At 35.1% G+C, this 21,841-nt stretch overlaps 1 protein-coding gene across 1 annotated transcript in view; it reads left to right on the top strand.

Annotated features, from left to right (window-relative positions):
- LOC111058220 (protein ABHD13) overlaps positions 1 to 21,399 on the top strand; it is a 36,490-nt gene extending 15,091 nt beyond the window's left edge. Inside the window, exons 2-5 of the mRNA XM_039429916.1 lie at positions 1,711 to 1,942; positions 7,212 to 7,405; positions 10,716 to 10,876; positions 20,164 to 21,399. Coding sequence (XP_039285850.1) covers positions 1,711 to 1,942; positions 7,212 to 7,405; positions 10,716 to 10,876; positions 20,164 to 20,442 — 866 coding nt within the window. The 3' untranslated portion in view covers positions 20,443 to 21,399. The remainder of the gene's footprint in view (positions 1 to 1,710; positions 1,943 to 7,211; positions 7,406 to 10,715; positions 10,877 to 20,163) is intronic.
- The last annotated feature ends 442 nt before the right edge of the window (positions 21,400 to 21,841 follow it).

Genomic DNA, 21,841 nt, shown 5'->3' with positions numbered 1-21,841 from the left:
TTCCTTACCTATAGTAATAGGGCAAGGAAAGTAAAAATTAGACTATAGAATTATTCATCATAAATCAGTTGACAAGTGATTACACAGATGTGTGGAGAAGCCAGTCTATAGGTGCGTACAGACTCTCGCTCTGCTCCGCAACCGAACGTCACTCCAGCAGAGCGATTGATGATCGACCGGGGAGCAACAGTGGTTCGACCGGGCAACGCGAGATGATCTAACATCTTCCGTAACAGTATCCTCCTCCCAAATTTGGTTTATGTTGTCACACAATTCAGATATTGCAGTTGTAGTGCCCAGGCGCTTTCTAAATCCATGCTGTTGTGCTGTTATAAGTTTGTTGCTCTCCAAATGCAGGATAAGCTGGTCATATACTGATAATGGTATATCTGATCAATTTAACTGTTCATTATTGTTGAAAATAGATAATCATGTTTTATTTGTCAAGAAAAGATATTTTTTTAAGATGTAATAATAAATTTTCATGATTGTGATTAAATATTTTGTTATTTTATTAGTTGAATTTCTATATTGTTGATAAACGATGTGGCAACATCGCAATGCGTGAAAGAGATAGCGCAATCTGCTTTGTTGAATGATAGACAAGGATAGCAACACCATTGCAAATCACACACTGCCATTATAACGTGGACCTCACTATAGCTACGCTATGTTGGTGTGTGATGGCCTTAACATCAATGCTACCCATTCAACCAATGGTGACAGTTTGATGTGAATCCCACTTGATACTTTGTACAGAGACTAGCATTAGGGCACTTAGGCCCGGTTGCACAAAAGCCGGTTAATTTTACGAGGACCAATCACAGAAGGCCTTTTTGATAAGATGGCTTCTCTGATTGGTTCTCGTGAATTAATCACGGTAAAAATTTAAACGGCTTTTGGCACTTAGTCGTGATTTAACAATGAAACAGACAATCCTTTTTCATGCATTGTTGTGATTGAATGGAATTCAGTTTACTCTGTGGATAAGTTATTATTTAAAGGTATTTTATATTGTATTGACTCAAAATTATTACAAAATTGTGTTTGTAAAAGCTCTTGATTGAATAAAAGCATTATTGAATGAAAAGACTAAGAAATTGTCAAAAAACCACTGATTTATTGATAATTAGAAAGACCGGTTTCGGTTATTACACCATTGTCAATCTCTGATAAACTAAAACTAAATACAAGAGCAGCAGAATTTATACTAGTAGGCGAGTACTGCTATTGGTCGAGGGCCCAATGGCAGGCGTTCATGCCCTCGACCAATAGCAGTACTCGCCTACTAGTATAAATTCTGCTGCTCTTGTATTTAGTTTAGTTTATCAGAGATTGACAATGGTGTAATAACCGAAACCGGTCTTTCTAATTATCAATAAATCAGTGGTTTTTTGACAATTTCTTAGTCTTTTTCATTCAATATGAATAATTACCACAATATCAACTTCTCAACTACACAAAAGGGAAAAGCATTATTTTTTAATAGTTATTGAATGGCTATTTTTTATCACGGCTAAGTATTCGCTGAAATCTGGTTGAATTGATTATAAATGTGTAGGTATTACCTAAACCAGACTTGGAATAATCTATACCTTTTCAAATTTCATTCGCTTTTTGCAACCGGCACATAACTTATTTTTGTCGACATGCTTCAAGTTATAAAACATGCCATCTCATCTGCTCTAATACTACTTTATGTGTTTACAGCAATTCTGTACAGAGCTCAGGACCACCTTCTCTACCACCCTGAAGACTCGTTTCATTCGCGAACGTTTGTGCAAATTCCGCATGTGGTCGGTTTGCCCTACGAGAGTATTCACATGCGAAGCATCGATGGCACTCTCATTCATCTGTACTTCATACGACAGCGCGAGGAACAGGCTGCTACCGCTCCGACGATTGTCTTCCTTCACGGCAATGCTGGGAACATGGGACATAGGTGTGTTAAGTCATAGAAAAACAATCCCATGGTATAGGGCGTTTATGTCGCAACTTAATTACTGTTATCTCAAACCGACAGTCCACGTAGTTCTTTCCCGTGAAGCTGTGTGACGCTGGTAGTCTCTCATACTGTGCCGTTCATACACTCTCACCCCAACAAAACAGTAAAAACCGTCAGTAATCGATAATAATCGGCTAGAAATAACAATAAAAGTTGCGACATAAACTCCCTATAACATGGGATATCTATTTACGCTATTGTTATCTATGGTTAAGTCTATTTAAATTAGTGACTTTTTGCACGGTAATGCTGGAATCATGGGACATAGGTGTGTTAAGTCGAGTGAGTAAAAACCGTCAGTAATCGATAATAATCGGCTTGAGATAACAATAAAATTTGCGACATAAACGCCCCATACCATGGGATATCTACTTACGCTATTGTTCATCTATGGTTAAGTCTATTTGAATTAGTGTCTTTTTGCAATGCTCGAAACATGGGACATAGGTGTGTTAAGTCGAGGCACCGAGCTTCGCTAGTTATTTTTATTTATTGATAAACAGAGCACAATTCTATAAAATATCGTGTTTATAATTTCACAGCTGGCTATATGTCATCTTATGAATTTCGGGGATGCGATATTTGGATTTTTCACATACTCACTCGCTCATTCACTTTTTTACTATCCACAGCTGTTTCAGCCAAGGATGAATTATCCTTTTAATGTCGTTCAGCGAGTTTTCCCAAGGGTGAGAACTAGTGCATTCGAAATTTTTATATCATAAACCTACTATGTTCCAAATTTCGTGAAAATCGTTAGAGCCGTTTTCGAGATCCGTTGAACATAAATAACCAGATATAAATATATAAAAATACAGAAATTGCTCGCTTAATATAATAGGATTTTATTGTAGGGTCAGTGAGAAAATTTTTTTGGTTTTCCCGTATGCTTCCACAATGTCAATTTTTCATTGCGGATGATGCCCACATGAGCTATTTGCTTGTGCGTGGGTAATGAAAAGTGCGATGAAATGATCAAACGTAATTGCCTATCAGCGGGATTTGAACCCGCGACCAGGTAGTGCTAACAGACTGACTGGTGCAACGTCTTCGCAAACAATAGTAACAGTGAAAATATAATTCCTATGCGTTCCAATTGGACTATTCACATTCAGCCTGGCCGAGCGGGTATGAATAATCCCATTAGAACTCATAGGAATTATATTTTCACTGTCACTGTTGTTTGTGAATCCAGCTAAAATCGTGTCGGCTATCCCTACTGGCGAAATAAAATAGATAAATAAATTAGGGGTTTCCCTTTTTGTGTAGTTGAGAAGATGATATTGTTATAGTGGAGATGATAATTCAACTTCAGAGACTTGTATTGCTGATGAAACAGGAAATATCAAAACCGGAAGAGAAGCTGCCAATATCCTGAATAATTATTTCATAAACACACCACTTAAAATTCAGAATGCACACTTAGAAAAGAATGGCATGGATGATTTTCTATCAGTATTTAAAATTGCCGGTAACCAAAGAAATACAAAGTTTACAGATTTCGATACATTGAGCTGTGAAGAACTTAGAGGAATAATCAAATCACTAAAAAACAAGAAATCCTACGACTGTTACAACTTATCAAATTACTTAGTTAAAAAATCAGCAGAACTATCCTCAAGCCACTAACATTTATATTCAATAGCTCCATGAAAGCGGGTTACGTACCATCTAAACTGAAATTATCGAAAATAATTCCTGTTTACAAAAAAGGCAATCAAGAGCTTCCTGAAAACCATAGACCTATTGCTAATACTCCTATATTTCTAAAAATCTTGAATATGCCGTGCTAAGACGATTAAGAAAATACTTCAAACAAATAGACCTACTGTCTCTAACCAATTTGGATTCCGGCCAGACTACTCCACAAATGATGCTCTCTTCTCTTTTGTAGATGAGGCATTATCATCTGTTGATAAAAAATCCAAAGTGAATGGTTTGATAGCTGATCTCTCAAAGGCGTTCGACCTTATCAATGTAGAGATCTTGTTAAAAAAGCTGCAATTGTATGGATTCGATGGCGCCGTGTTCGGATGGTTTTTTCCTACCTCAACGAGAGGTATCAGCTGCAGGTAGTTATTGACTCTCATACCCATGAGTACCATTCAGAATGGATGAAGACGAGAAGCGGGGTCCCCCAGGGGTCAGTACTGGGTCCCCTGCTTTTTATTATATATATTAATGACTTGCCATCATACCTTGAACCAGCTAAAAGTGTATTATATGCTGACGATGTGAGTATTCTACTGAAAAGCAGCAGTCAGTCCAATGTGGAATTGGAGAGTAAGACTGCCCTTATTAATTTAGAAAAATGGCTATCTGCTAACATGCTGTTGTTAAATACCAACAAAACTAAAGAAATTCCATTCCGAACTACCAGAGAAAATAATTTAAGTATCAGAGACTATAAAATAGAATCCGTGAATGATATAAAAGTTCTTGGAGTGGTGATTGACTCTGACCTTTCTTGGAGACCTCACCAAGAATACCTCAAAAACAAACTGAACTCAGCAATTTTCGTACTGAGAAATTTGAAAGCTATATTGGACTCCAGGGCTCTTAGAAGTGTTTATTTCGCACTGTTTCACTCACACCTGACCTACGGCATCATTTTTTGGGGAAATTCAAGCTGCGTAGTTGAGGTGTTCAGAATGCAGAAGTGGGCATTGAGAGTGATGATGGGAGAATCAATTCGAACAAGTTGTCGCCCCCTTTTCAAAAAACTTCAAATTCTCCCATTCCCAAGCCTATATATTTTCGAAACAATCTGCTTCATTAAGAAAAATCTACATGAATTTAATACAGGCGGAACATTCCATCAATACCCAACAAGATATAGGAACAACCTAAGAGACGACACACACCAGACAACCATGTATGAGCGAGGTGTTAGGAGTTCTGGTATTCGGTTGTATAATTTATTGCCAGCTCATATAAAAGAAATGACTGGTACAAAATTCAGAGAACAATTAAAGAAGGAGCTGCTGTCCATATGCGCGTACTCAAATGAAGAGTTCAGAGAGTACTACGAGTGTCGAAATGGGGTTTAGAGAGAATAGAAAAAAAATGTATTGACTTTTCATGTGCCTATTTATGTTCTAAACCACGAGCGTCGAGATAAGGTTTGGAGAGAAAAGAAATATATTGACTTATCATTTATGTATTTATGTTCTGTATTTTATTGACTTACGACATTGACAAGTCCAAATACCCCTTTTATAGGAGGTCAGTGGATGAAAAATAATAATAATAATAATAATTGTGGTAATTGTTCATATTAAATAAAAATATTTGGTAAGAAATTTCAAAAACCACATATGTCAAACCCAGACTTTCAGTTTATCAGAGATTGACAATGGTGTAACAACCGAAACCGGTATTTATTTCTAACTTTCAATAAAATTTGTGGTTTTTGACAATTTCTTAGTCTTTTTATTCAATAAATTAGGCATTGGGAGTTTTACATGAATATGTTGATTAGTTTATTAAATTGATCGTATGTGAGGAGCTGCTGTGGTATCTCTGTAATAAAAATAAAAATACATAGATTCTCAATATCTACCTCCATGGACTGTGAATATGATTTTGTTTTTGTTCCAGTATCTGATTTTGACAAAATCAATACCATATCTATGATTTTACCTGTTTATTAGTCTAGCACTATCTTGTGCATTCCTTTAAGTCACTATTACAGGTAGTATTGCCTTAGCACGTTGAATGTGTATGTGCAATATATCCAAGCTAATGAGTGGCGTAAAAGATTCCTATCTAAATCAAAATTCATTTTACATTGTTCATTTTATTGGAAAAAATGCAATCTCTTGAGCAGCGGCCATTTCGCTTTTTTTGATTTTGCGCCGACATGACACCCAGAATCGGTGACGACATCTGTAGTTTTAACCTAAAGACAGGGCTTTACTTTCATTTCAATGAAATTGTAAACAATATATATCTGATTTTCATAGCCTTGATCTATATAGTCAGCTGTTCAAAAAACCTGTGAAGCTATGTTTTAATAAATTCTAGACAAATTTGAGTCCCTTTATTGATTAATTGACCGAGCGAAGTGAGGTCTAAGATTCAAGTCGACGGTTTGGCATTTCTCTTAATTTTTAAATGTTTATATGTTGTGCATTTACGGCGAAACGCGGTAATAGATTTTCATGAAATTTGACAGGTATGTTCCTTTTTAAATTGCGCGTCGACGTATATACAAGGTTTTTTGAAATTTCGCATTTCAAGGATAATATAAAAGGAAAAAGGAGCCTCCTTCATACGCCAATATCAGAGTAAAAATCAGACTATAGAATTATTCATCATAAATCAGCTGTCTAGTGGACTATAATACTACCCGTTCAAAAACATCGAACATCTTGAAAATGTATCTTTCCATCAACGTTGTAGACAGTTACAGTCAGACCTGATAACAGCGCTCACACTCACATTCCGGGACGACACGTCACGGTACGATAGGACAGAAAGCTGTTGATTTAGGATTTTTTCTAGACATTTTTAATTGATAAATTATTTATTAATTTTTGAGAAAACAACAACAGGTCAATGTAACTTACTGAGCGCGAGGTCTACTGTTCACAGAACTACTAGTCTATATAGTCAGCTGTTCATAAACCTGTGAAGCTATGTTTTAATAAATGCTAGACAAATTTGAGTCCCCTTATTGATTAATATGCTTGACTTATTGTGTCGATAAACTGTAGAACCCTAGAACGCAGAGGCACAACTAAGGGGCATGTGCACCATCTATGTTAAACGCTAAGGCTAGGCGCACACCACTTAGTCAAGACTAGACAAGACATGATCAGAGCTGTATTTGGAATTATCGATGCTAGGGCTAGGCTGCAAAAGCTGCAAAGACAACACTAGTCACGTTTAGTCAAAGTTCTTCACTTAACTGCTTGTGACGCAGCTCACACTGATTGGTCATTGCAATTAGACATGACTTCATAAGCAACTATGTGAAGTATTGTGACTAAACGTCACTAGTGTTGTCTTGACTAACTGGTGTGCGTTTAGCCTTAACCACGTCTACTTGTAGATATTGTTGCATCTATCATGATAATGTGTTCCATTCCGGGGTTAAACGAACAGCTGATTTTTCTCCATTCAAACTGAGATGGTGTCTATGAGCCTTACAGTCTTTCTATTTAATAATAACATTCACTTATTTGCTGTGTTGTGTTGACAGATTGCAGAACGCGGCAGCTCTGTTCAGACAGCTGCACTGCAATATTCTGATGGTGGAGTACAGGGGATACGGCCTGTCACAAGGAAGGCCATCCGAGCACGGCCTTAGCATGGACGCGCGCACGGCCATCGACTACCTCACATCAAGGCCTGACGTCAACCACCGACAGATCATTGTCTTCGGCCGCTCGCTCGGTTAGTAACTCTGAAACCACCCAGCATGAAATGGAAATACTCTTTATCAGTCAATACTTCAATGTGTGCAACAAAAAAGGCCTTTGTAATGGTGATATTTTACAAAGGTTTCCGATGTGTATACATCGACTTATCAAGAAAATAATACTATCAAGTTTTCAAAATAAGTTTTTCTCAGGAACATTTTTTCCGATTATTACTTTTCGAGATATGAGCGCCTTAAGGCTGTGCAAAGGCTAAAAATTAACTTCCTACTGGTGATATTTTTCAAAGTTTTTCGATTTGTATATCATCAAACTATCAGGATGAAAAAGTTTTGAGATATGGGCGCCTAAAGTTTAAATTTTTGGGACAGAACATTTCATATTCGGTAAGAGATAAATCCATGAGATTTAGAGGCTAGATTCCTCATGGTATTGTTGATCTAGTAAAACAAAAATTTTCTGAAAATATCAATTTTTAAGATAGTTATTCAATAACTAAAATTAACTTTTAGTTGAGTTATTTTTGGTAAATTGAATAACTTTTTCAAAAATTGATGTTTTCAGAATACTTTTGTTTTACTAGATCAACAATACCATGAAGAATCCATCCTCTAAATCTCATGGATTTATCTCTTACCGAATTTGAAATGTTCTGTCCCAAAAATTCAAACTTCAGTCGCTCATATCTCAAAAAGTAATGATCGAAAAAAAATGTTTTCCTGAGAAAACTTTTTCATCCTGATAGTTTGATGATATACAAATCGAAAAATATCACCAGTAGAAAGTTTATTTTTAGCCTTTGCACAGCCTCAAGTTCAAATGTTTGGGACAAATACTTTCGAATTCGGTAAGAGATGAATTCATGACATTTTGAGAATATATTCTTCATAGTATTGTTGATTGGATAAAAAAGTTCCTGAAGGTTGAGTTATTTTTTGAAAATGGAAGAACTTTCTCAAAAATTTATATTTTCAGTAATTTTATCAACAATACCATGAAGAATTTTTTTCTCAAAATATCATGAATTTATCTTTTAGCGAATTTGAAGAATGCTTCAGTTGCTCATATCTCAAAAAGTACCTAATAATCGAAAACAACTTTTATCTTGAATAACTTTATACCGGGTGCTTCAAAAAAATGTATACACACTTTGAACTTTCATAGAAAATTTATTTACCGTTCTACAAAGTTAAATTTCAGGAAAATAGAAAGCTGAAAGTCCAATGTAAATGAAACATAAATAACAAATGTTAATACTGTTCAAATTGGTGACATGCAGCATCAATACAATAATTCTGAGTACGAGTCACCACTGATTCTGTACTTCGTATCAAAACGTCCAATGAGATTTCTCTACACACTGCTTGAATCTCATTCCAAAGAATGTCTAGGTTACTTGGTTTACGTTTGTACACCTCATCTTTTACTGTGCCCCACAAGAAGAAATCCAGTGGTGTAAGGTCTGGAGAGCGTGCTGGAAACTCGATTGGCCCCCTGCGTCCTATCCACTGGCCTGGTAAATTAAAATTAATTATTAAAATTAAAATTAATCTGGATCGTCGTCATTTAGCTGTTGCACCAGCCTTGTGACTAAACGTGACTAAGTTAGTGTTGTCTTGACTAACTGGTGTGCGTTTAGCCTTAACCACGTCTACTTGTAGATATGGTTGCGTTTATCATAATGTGTTTCATTCCGGGTTTAAACGAACAGCTGATTTTTCTCCATTCAAACTGAGATGGTGTATATGAGCCTTACAGTCTTTCTATTTAATAATAACATTCACTCATTTGCTGTGTTGTGTTGACAGATTGCAGAACGCGGCAGCTCTGTTCAGACAGCTGCACTGCAATATTCTGATGGTGGAGTACAGGGGGTACGGCCTGTCGCAAGGAAGGCCATCCGAGCACGGTCTTAGCATGGACGCGCGCACGGCCATCGACTACCTCACATCAAGGCCTGACGTCAACCACCGACAGATCATTGTCTTCGGCCGCTCGCTCGGTTAGTAAATCTGAAACCACCCAGCATGAAATGAAAATACTCTTTATTAGTCAATACTTCAATGTTTGCAACAAAAAAGCCTTTGTAATGGTGATATTTTACAAAGGTTTCCGATATGTATACATCGACTTATCAGAAAATAATACTATCAAGTTTTCAAAATAAGGTTTTCTCTGGAACATTTTTTCCGATTATTACTTTTCGAGATATGAGCGCCTTAAGGCTGTGCAAAGGCTAAAAATAAACTTCCTACCGGTGATATTTTTCAAAGTTTTTCGATTTGTATATCATCAAACTATCAGGATGAAAAAGTTTTCTCAGGAAAACATTTCTTTTTGAGATATGGGCGCCTAAAGTTTAAATTTTTGGGACAGAACATTTCATATTCGGTAAGAGATAAATCCATGAGATTTAGAGGCTAGATTCCTCATGGTATTGTTGATCTAGTAAAACAAACATTTTCTGAAAATATCAATTTTTGAAAAAGTTATTCAATTTACTAAAAATAACTTTTAGTTGAATATTTTGGTAAATTGAATAACTTTTTCAAAAATTGATATTTTCAGAATACTTTTGTTTTACTAGATCAACAATACCATGAAGAATCCATCCTCTAAGTCTCATGGATTTATATCTTACCGAATTTGAAATGTTCTGTCCCAAAAATTCAAACTTCAGTCGCTCATATCTCAAAAAGTAATGATAGAAAAAAAATGTTTTCCTGAGAAAAATTTTTCATCCTGATAGTTTGATGATATACAAATCGAAAAACTTTGAAAAATATCACCAGTAGAAAGTTTATTTTTAGCCTTTGCACAGCCTCAAGTTCAAATGTTTGGGACAAATACTTTCGAATTCATGACATTTGAGGATATATTCTTCATAGTATTGTTGATTGGATAAAAAAGTTCCTGAAGTTTGAGTTATTTTTTGAAAATGGAAGAACTTTCTCAAAAATTTATGTTTTCAGTAATTTTATCAACAATACCATGAAGAATTTTTTTCTCAAAATATCATGAATTTATCTTTTACCGAATTTGAAGAATGCTCAGTCCCAGTAATATTAACTTCAGGCGCTCATATCTCAAAAAGTACCTAATAATCGAAAACAACTTTTTATTTTGAATAACTTTATATTATACAAGTCGAAAAACTTGACTTTGAAAAGTATCACCAGTAAAAAGCTTTTTTTAGCCTGTTGCTTAGCCTTAAATTGCCAGTGTACCTGGAGATCAGTTATGCAAATTGCTTTATGTGATAGAAATGTCAATTTTTTAATCAATTGTGTAAATTATGTAGGCCTAATATTTTGTTGTATTTTCAGGGGGTGCAGTAGCCATAGACTTGGTGGCGAGGGCAGAATACGCAGCCAAAGTGTGGTGCGTCATTCTCGAGAATACATTCACCAGCATACCAGAAATGGCACAAGCTCTCTTTCAATGGCAGTTTCTCAAGTCTGTGCCGCTCTATTTTTATAAGAATAAGGTCAGTTGATATGTTGTGCTGATTAAAATCTTTGCTAATAATTGTTATAAAATCGTTCGGTAGAATATTAATTAATCAATTTATATATTCATCTTATATGTATTAATTTATCATCATTGCCTCATTTGTGTCTTCTGCCAAGTGGTAGTTGCGAGGTGTTACCCGTGTCGGTTAGGGTGATCACTCGAGCCAAATCTTCTGAATATGATTTATGAGTTGAGAAATCGCTTTCCGGTTGGTTCGGAACCCAATTAAAACTGAAGGTCCTTTCATCACTGATTATCATCCGTCTCATTACTCATGCAAAAGCCTACTAGAGCTCATGTGGGCATCACCTTCAGCAAAAGTTTAAATATTTCAGCAAATATAGTACAGAAAAAACATTTCAGCATAAATTTAACGATGAATTATTCAAGTTTCCGCAGTGAACTTTATGAGTACTTTCGTAGGTGTCAGGTAGCCGATATCGGAGTAGTAGTATTCAACTGTTTTAACAGCTTTGTCATTAAATATACTAGTAGTTCTGTGAACAGTAGACCTCACGCAGTATTCTCATCCACAAGTACCTGATTGAAACTATAGATAGACCTTATGGAAATACAGCAATAGACTGGCTTCTCCACAGATCTGTGTAATCACTTGTCAGCTGATTTATGATGAACTAGCCGTCAGGCTCGCTTCGCTCGCCATATCCGTCTAGCCAGGGGGCTCCGCCCCCTGGACCCCCGACTGGATCGTCCAAGAATGAGATCAGCAGGCTCGCTTCGCTCGCCTGCATTTTTCATTTGAGCATTTTTATCATATGTTAGGACAATCCAGTCGGGGGTCCAGACTGAACGTCTGGCTAAACGGATATGGCGAGCGAAGCGAGCCTGACGGCTAGAAATATAATATTCCCAGGATTGAAGTAGCAGTGCCCAATCAATTTTTCCGCGATAAATGCATTTAAATCTTCAACTTGGTGCCAACCTAACAAAGTCAACTCAACTTAATGCCAACCTGACAAAATTATTAATTTAGTTGTCAGTTAACAACTGTTTCGAAGAGGTACTCTATCTAGATTATAGTTCTATAGTAACATATGATATGGAAATTTCAATTGAAGGGGTCGGGTGAAAAAAGTGCCAAGCATCATTTTCGGCTGAACTGAACTAGCAGTGCTATCTGGTAGTAGACTAAATGACTACAAGCAGCACTGATCAGATTGCAATTATTGCCACTAGATAGCTCTAAATTTACATTGCATTCTATTTCCTCAACTGTTTGTTTAATGTTGTTTGGGAAAGAAAGTGCCAAGCATCATATTCAAAATGGAGAGGAAGAGGAAATGTGTCAGAAATCTGAAGGATTATTATGAAAACGTAATGATTGTATGCAGAACTAGACAATACTGATAGTGATCCTGACTTTTCTCCCAATGATGAGGAAAATGGCGTTTCAGGTTTTAAGGTGAGTGTTGCTTAGCATTATTTTAACCCTAACCTAGAACTATGAACATTGTAGGTTAGCATCGTGTGTTATAAGTGCATGCATATCAGTTTAATATTACTTTAAAACACAACTTAATTATTAAACAGTTATTTCACACCAGAATAAAGTGTAACCATGTTAAAAAAACGTTTCTGGTAGAGATAAATCGATAAATCATTTTTGATGGTTAGCACTTTGTTTCCCCAAAAATATTTGAAATGTTGGTTGGCATTTTATTACCCCTAAAATTTTGCGATTTTTTAATATGAAATAGTTATTAATAACATTTTTCAAGTCTTTGACAACAACCATTCATTAGTTTAAAGGTTAAAAAGCCTAAGGCGAGGTTCAAAGATTAGTTAAACAACATTTTCAAAAAACATAATTTAAGATACAGTTGCAAAATGTTTTCAAATCGTGGAGTTTTACTGATAATATTGGGCTATAATAGCATAGCCTAGAGGTTTTTTTTAGAAAACATTATTATGTAAACAAGCACATGAGTAGATGTTTTAAAATAAAATCTTGATTCTATCCAAGTTGTTGAATAAAAACATTATGATTATGAGATGAACGGACTACAGTAATGTAGGTATATGTTTGCTTTTTCAGAAATGTGTCAAGGAAGCTGATTACTTTTTGGAACCTATGCAAGAGATTGCTCCAGAAGCTGGGCTAGATGCTACTCCAGAGGCCGCAATTGACTCTGAACAAGAGGCTTTTTTAGAGGTATTGTTAACATAATAATAATAATATTAATAATAATATTATTAAGTCGAAAATATTTAATAATTTTGATGCCATTAAAAAATAATTTACAATCAATATTTATTTATTTTTACAGGTAGAAGATTTGCAAGCACCAAGCCCACAACACATTGCCAATGTTTCATCAAGATCTCCAATTTTGACTCCGGTAAAAAGCCCAAGGAAAAGAAAACGCAAAACACACATGAAGCAAGTTGATTTGAGAAAGAAAAGGCGGAATGAAGGAAGAGCATATCAGACAAAGTCAGGAAAGAATATACCAGGCAGGACTTTAGGTGAGATGTGCAAATGCCCCCTTAAATGTCATGAGAAAGTCACTGAGGACCAAAAACTTGTTCTCTTCAATGCATTTTGGGATATGGGAAATTTCAATATGCAAAATGCATATCTTTTTGGGTGTATAGAAAAAATTCCTATCAAACGTCGTTATTGTCAAAATCCTGAGGCCTCATACAAACAAAACACTTTCATTTTCAAGATCAAACTTCAAAGTGGTTCATCTCTTAGAGTTTGCAAAAAATCGTTTATGAGCATTCATGGTCTACAAAATGCAAGAGGTCGAATCAACAACATTATTAAAAAATAGTTTCTGAAAATCTACCCCATCTTCTGACAAAAGAGGCACCCATGATACAAGACCTCACAAGGTTTCAGCTGAAGCAGAAAATAGTGTACATGAGCACATTAAAGCAATACCAAAGTACCAGTCTCACTATAGTAGAGCACAAAATCCTAACAAGGTATATTGGGTTGTGACATTACAATAAGAAGTTTGTACAATGAATATTACCTGAACTTTTGTGAAGTTAACAATCTTCCCAAAGTTAGTGAGGATAAGTATAGGAGAATATTTTGTGAAAAGTATAATATTGGCTTTAAACTCCCAAAATCTGATACATGCAGTAAATGTGATAGTTTGCAGATTATCATTGATGATGCCAATGCTAGTGCTGAGCAAAAACAGACAGCAAAACTAGAGAAAGAAATCCATTTACGTAGGGCAGATAGTGCCAGAGAAAAATTGAAAAATTACACAGCTATGAGTAAAGAGACACCCAATGATGTGCATGTCATCACTGTTGATTTACAACAAACCCTTCCTACACCGAAACTGTCTTGTGGACCTGCATTTTATTGCAGGAAAATGTGGACTTATAATGTAGGTATTCACAACTGCAGTTCTGGACAAGGCTTTATGTTCATGTGGGACGAAACAGTTGGAAAAAGGGGTAGTGATGAGATAGGGAGTTGTATTATCAAGTACTTGTCTGTAGCTAATGTCCACGCAAAAAAGTTGGTAATATTTACTGACAACTGCGGTGGTCAAAATAAAAATTGGAACATTATGTCACTTTGGTCACATCTTGTACGTAGTAAACGTTTTGAGTCAATAGAACATTACTTCCTGATAACTGGCCATACTTTTCTTCCATCGGACCGAGACTTTGCAATAATAGAGAAATATCATACCAAGCACTGTCAAAATGTGTATAATCCTGAGCAATGGAGAGAGATCGTAGCAAAATGTGGAACAAGAAACAAGTTCATTGTAACATGTTTGATGAGTGAGGATATTTTTGACTTGACTAAGTTGCAAGAGAACTTATTCAACACAAAACATAAGTTTTGCACAGATGGTGTTACTCTTCCCAGATTTTCGAAGGCTATTTGTTTCAAATTTGACAGCAGCAAACCATCCGAGATGAAGCTCAAACACAAAATGAATGAAGATTTTCTAGTGTTGAACCTGAAAAAACGTGGAAGGACTTCTGCTTCAATACTCCACATGAAAAGGAATGCACCAAACATTATCAATAAGAAGAAGTTAGATGATGTCAAATCCTTGTTGCCGTATATTCCTCCTATTTACCATGGCTATTACAACAGCCTACAGTCTGCAGGAGAAGACCAAGAAGAAGACATCATGATTGAGTAGGACAGGGGTTCTCAACCATTTTTGCTCCTTCTTAAAATCCTTTATTTTTCCCAAAACCATGGAATTTCATTTATATTTTGTTTATTGAATTTAAAAATAATGATGTAGGTACTTAAGATAACATTTAAAAAAAACATTAATACATGGTGGTATAATCTTATATTATGTAGTTTTTTTTTTGGCAAATAAAGTGCCAAGCAACATTTTTCAGTACAGATTTTTTTATATGACAAATATAATTTTTATAATAGAGTTTTTTACCTCAATCTTCACTTTAAACAGTGCATAGATACATGAACTTCAAATTAAAAAACTTTGATTTGTTGTTTGCACTAACATATTATTTATGGATTTAGTCAAACTTTCAACATCTGATATCTCAAAACTATAAAAATGATGCTTGGCACTCTTTTCTCCCGACCCCTTCAATTATAATTAAGAGATTGGGAGAAGAAGAATATACATGCTAAAAGACGAGCTTTAAACCCTTAAAAACAACCCTTGGAGTTAAAATATTGCCAAAAGATTTCTTAGTGCTCTTCTAAAGGGCCAACTGAACATACCTACCAAATTTGAACGTTTTTGGTCCGGTAGATTTTAGTTATGCGAGTGAGTGAGTGAGTGAGTGAGTGAGTGAGTGAGTCAGTGAGTGAGTGCCATTTCGCTTTTATATATATATATATATAGATAATTCTATAGTCTGATTTTTACTCTAATATTGGCGTATGAAGGAGGCTCCTTTTTCCTTTATATTATCCTTGAAATGCTAAATTTCCAAAAAAAACTTGTTGACCGAACGAAGTGAGGTCTAAGATTCAAGTCGACAGTTTTGCATTTCTCTTAATGTTTAAATGTTTGTATGTTTATATATTTATATGTTGCGCATTTACGGCGAAACGCGGTAATAGATTTTCATGAAATTTGACAGGTATGTTCCTTTTTAAATTGCGCGTCGACGTATATACAAGTTTTTTTGAAATTTTGCATTTCAAGGATAATATAAAAGGAAAAAGGAGCCTCCTTCATACGCCAATATCAGAGTAAAAATCAGACTATAGAATTATTCATCATAAATCAGCTGACAAGTGATTACACAGATGTGTGGAGAAGCCAGTCTATTACTGTATTTGTATAAGGTCTATAGTTTCAATCAAAGACATTAAAGAGGTAGGCTATATCTTTAAGCTGGTTTGATAAGAAAGATGAGCTGGAGGAATTGATGAATGAGGAAGAATACAGCAAATTCCTAAAAACAGATCCAGACCATTGATCATAAGCATGCCGATTCAAATGATCCTAGCACAAACTCCAACTAGAACAAGAAGAACTTGTGAATAATATTGTTATATATGTGTTTAAAACACTTGAAAACTCAGACTTTATGTATTTGATAGCTCGATGAACACCAAAGTTATCAACAAAATGGTTATAACTTAATCCTTATAGATTCTATTAGATTGAACGGAAGTTGACAAACACATATGTTCATCATGTGTATGATAAGTTATGTTCAATCTAATATAATCTAAAAGGATTGAGTTATTAACATTTTTTAATAAATTTGGTCTAATCGCAGCTTTAAGGTCTTTGGTTTCAATATTTTGTTTTGCAGTCATGGTATTATTATGCGTGCCCATCAGAATCAATATTCTCACATTCGAAAAAACTAATTTAATAGGTGAATAAAAATAAACAAATGAACCAAATAATGCTGGAGAAATTATAATATTTTTGATTCTAAAAAATTAATTTTCATCAGATAGAAAGATCATCACGGAACTGGATTAATTATATCATATGAAATACAAATTCAAACGTGAACTGAGTTTGTTAACATTTAAAACAGTTGACATCTGGTACTTGTGGATGACAATACTGCGTGAGGTCTACTGTTCACAGAACTACTAGTATATACGTCGACGTGCAATTAAAAAAGGAACATACCTGTCAAATTTAATGAAAATCTATTACCGCGTTTCGCCGTAAATGCGCAACATATAAACATTTGAACATTTAAACATTTAAACATTTAAACATTTAAAAATTTAAACATTTAAACATTTAACATTTAAACATTTAAACATTTAAACATTTAACATTTAAACATTTAAACATTTAAACATTTAAACATTTAAACATTTAAACATTTAAACATTTAACATTTAAACATTTAAACATTTAAACATTTAAACATTTAAACATTTAAACATTTCAACATTTCAACATTTCAACATTTCAACATTTCAACATTTCAACATTTCAACATTTAAACATTTAAACATTTCAACATTTCAACATTTAAACATTTAAACATTTAAACATTTCAACATTTAAACATTTAAACATTTAAACATTTAAACATTCAAACATTTAAACATTAAGAGAAATGCCAAACCGTCGACTTGAATCTTAGACCTCACTTCGCTCGGCAAAAAAATATAATGTCTTGTGCATTGTGGAGCAAGACGACATTTTAACAGGTGGTCATCTGACTGGATATCACTGCAGTCGCAGTGCGGATCGTCAAGTTGCCTCCAGGTTGTGCAGTTTTCTCTTGTGCAGGTACATTCAGCTCTGAGCCGGTTCAGTCTTCCACTTGCCATATGACAGCTCTGCTCCTGAAGCACAATGCCACAACCTTAGACCAGTTATAGAATAGACACGCTGGGAAGTCTAGCCTCTGAAGCCAACATCTACTGTCATATCGCCAAATCGTGACGTCATCATCGGATAGAAAACTTTCAGATTGTATCTATTTCAGAAGGATGTAAATTATTATTCATTAAAATGGTAAACTCCCGCTGGAATGGACACAATCTGCTATGGAAAACAATGTGAACAAACTCTAAAGAAAAGTTTTCTAGATGATGATGACGTCACGATTTGGCGATATGGCAGTAGATGTTGGCTTCATCGACTTTCAGTATGAATATACAATGGGTCGTGTCTATTCTATAACTGGTCTAAGGCCACAACTCACAAAACTCACAAACTTTAGAAGTGATGATGTGCGTGAATGGTGCCGGAAAATTGAATACATCAGTTAAATACATCAACTTCAACCGGAATCGTTATGATGCATGACAACTCGGCCTCACAGTGCTGCTGCAGCCAAACGGCTTCTCAAGCAAAACAAATGGCATAACTTCGATCACCCGACTCACAAACCTGACTTCTTGCTCACTAGTAACTTTTAAATACATTTTCTCAAAATTCAAGACGACTGTCATAGCAGTGCTTCCAATGAACAACTATAGTGAGGTGCATGTTATAATGACAATATTTGATTAAAATTCGTGTTGCTATCCTAGTCTATCATTCGTCAAAGCAGATAGCTCTATCCTTTTCTAGATCTGCAAAGTTGCCATATCGTTTTTTACAATGTAGAAATATATTAACAAAGTATTCAATCTTAATTGACCGAGCGAAGTGAGGTCTAAGATTCAAGTCGACGGTTTGGCATTTCTCTTAATGTTTAAATGTTTATATGTTGCGCATTTACGGTGAAACGCGGTAATAGATTTTCATGAAATTTGACAGGTATGTTCCTTTTTTAATTGCGCGTCGAAGTATATACAAGGTTTTTGGAAATTTTGCATTTCAAGGATAATATAAAAGGAAAAAGGAGCCTCCTTCATACGCCAATATCAGAGTAAAAATCAGACTATAGAATCATTCATCATAAATCAGCTGACAAGTGATTACACAGATGTGTGGAAAAGCCAGTCTATTGCTGTATTTCCATAAGGTACTTGTGGATGAGAATACTGCGTCAGGTCTACTGTTTACATAACTACTAGCTATTTTAATTTATTATTTAGTAATCTAAAAGTAGTACTCATAATATGAACATAAACTAGCATTAATTCAATGCTGTTTATTGAACGAGCGATAGCGAGTTCTCACCTTTGACTTATTGAAGGTGTAACATTGAAAGTGCATAAGGAAAAAAATTGTTTTGATTTATCATTTAGACAGCTGGAATTAATTGCATGCTATTTCTGTAATTTTTTCATTCATTTAAAAAAGCTGATGCTATTTGGGAGTTATCACACAGTCAGGCTGACAGACTTTATGCGCCGACTAATGATTTCAGCTGAATAATACACAACATATTTAATTTATAAGTTCTCGCTTCCGTTAACGTCTGTCTGCCTGTCTGTAACATACGCGTAATTAATAATACTACTTGTGATGTAGTATGCTCTGACGTTGACAAATTTGCTATGAATAATTATTTTTGTTCAAAGTGTTGAATTTTTGAGTAGAAGCTACTACTATTAGTGTTCAATAACACTTGGTTATCCAATGTACGTACTAATTTTTTATTAAATTTTTGTATCATTTATTAGTATATTTAAATGTTGAGATCATTGAAAGGTTTAAGATATTTATGTACGGGTTTCGCAATTAAATTCCTTTTGAAATTCTGTATAGAAATCATGTATCACATGGCCATCTTCCCATTTGAAAAAATGAAGTTGGACTCGAAATGAAGTTGGATTCAAAATGAAGCTGGATTAGAAATGAAGTTGGATCCATTATGACGAATCCAAGATGGTTGAAAAAAGTTTTGAAGCGACAGAAATTAGTTTTTTTTTCAATTGGAATAATATCCCCATGGAACCTACTGTCATATCATACATGTAGAAGAGATATTAAGCTGTTTCCATAATAATTCTCACCAACTCTCTATAAATATTACAAGTTGCGGATTTCAAAGATCAATACAACAGTTCATAAGCAAGTTCTTCAACCCAGAGGGTCGCTAGTTTATTTAATTTACACTTGAAAACGGCTCCTGAAGATTTGAAACTAGTAGTGTAATAAAATAAAGGTTACTTCATCATTTTTATCGTGTTTTATAATCAGTATCTTTAAAAATAAGAGTGCATTTTGTGAATGTTTGTTAGATTGAATGAATAAAGGTGCGTACAGATATACGCGCCGCGAACATGAGCAATTCACTTTTAATCAGCTGACTATATCTGTATTTTTACAGAAACGGTAAGATACAGATATAAAAATCTTGGCATCAGCTGATTAAAAGTGAATTGCTCATGTTCGCGGCGCGTAAATCTGTACGGACCTTAACGTATACATGTGGTTGCAGTACTTGTCGCGGCACAAAGTGTCGCAGATCAGCATTCCGGCGCTGTTCATCTCCGGGCTGCTGGACTCGCTGGTGCCACCTGCCATGATGACCGAGCTGCACGCGCGCTGCACGTCCAGTCCACTGCGCCAGCTGGTGCACGTGGCGGCCGGCACGCACAACGACACCTGGACGTGTCCCGGCTACTACCAGAGCATCGCCACCTTCCTGGCAGCCGCCACGCCCTACCAGCCTGAGCCGCCCGTCCTCACCACGTCGTCTCCCGTCAAAAATGTTTGATGATCGATACTCGCTAGTCGATATGGTTGATGGGTTGGTTTCGATATTTTCTTGTCAATAATTGGATCGATGTATGGTAAACGATAGATCGATGTTGGGATAATTGATATTTTTAAGGATCGATGCTTGGAAAACAACATTTTTTGGTAATGATGTTTGAAAATCGATATATCTTGTCATCAATGTTTGCAAATCGATATTTTATTATAATCAATTTAATCGATTTTTTAAGATCGATATTTGCAAATTGATATTTTCTTGTCAACGATGTATTCCATGTTTGAAAATCTATATTTTCTTGTCCAGTTTGGTGTGTGGGGTCGATAAAAATCATCTATGATCATTTCATAACATCTAAATCACATTCATGCATTGAAACTAGGGATGGTTATCGATGAATAAAACACACCTTTGAACAAGATACCGGTTTCGGTTGTATCTCTAGTCTCTAAACTCTGTGAGTGTACCAAAGTTTGATAATGGTGTAACAACCGAAACCGGTATCTTGTTTTTTAATAAATCTGTGATAAGACAACATCTTTTTATTCAGTAAGGATAACTACTACAATATCACATTCAAACCTACCCAGAAAGTATTTGAACATCCATGTTTTTTTCTCAGAAAATTCACTTATTCGTTATTATAAAAATCATTTTGTAATTTGAATTATAAAGCTGGTGAGACTGGGAACAGCCTTAGCCCTAATTTGCTCTACTCCCAAATACGATAGTTACATTTTTCTTAAAAGGAAGGTTACATTTCACTTTCAATAATTTAAACATCGTACCTTTAAAATGGTGTCTCTTATAACTTGATTTGGATATTTGACCAATTGGTGTTCAATCAATGAATATTAATGATTCGTTTCTATGGGAAAACATTGATGATTAAAACGTAGATTTTTTCATTCTGCTATAATAATATCGAGTGACCTGGCTGGCTCAGGTCTGGTGTCAGAGTTTTCAGGTCGCAACTGATCATTTTCAGGGTCTCTGACATGACCTAACGACTGCTTTTTAGGCAGATTCTGCTATAATCATTGATTGGTTAGAAATATGAAAATGTTTCAAAATTTCCATTACAAACCCCCCAGTTCACGTTAGTCTTTCAAATTTGATTGGCGGACCCCATCTTACAAAACCAATACAAGGAGAACTAATGGGCGGATGATGACAAGGCAATGACGTTATTAATAAGCGCTTAAAGCAATTGTTGCGTAAGTATGTTCATACCTTAACTTGTCTTGCTCAACTTTAGCATTGATGTTTTAGTTTTTCATTGATACGATACAGTGGGATATGATACCGCTTCAGTGTCTGTTCCTAAGACAAATTATGTTATTCTTGTTTTTGCAAGAAAAACTGATATTTTTCATTTATTTCTCCTAGAAGCCAATCT

Source organism: Nilaparvata lugens, chromosome 6, assembly GCF_014356525.2.
Source record: "Nilaparvata lugens isolate BPH chromosome 6, ASM1435652v1, whole genome shotgun sequence".
NCBI lineage: Eukaryota > Metazoa > Arthropoda > Insecta > Hemiptera > Delphacidae > Nilaparvata > Nilaparvata lugens.
The sequence above is the reverse complement of the archived record's forward strand: the minus strand, read 5'-3'. Positions and strand labels throughout refer to the sequence as shown.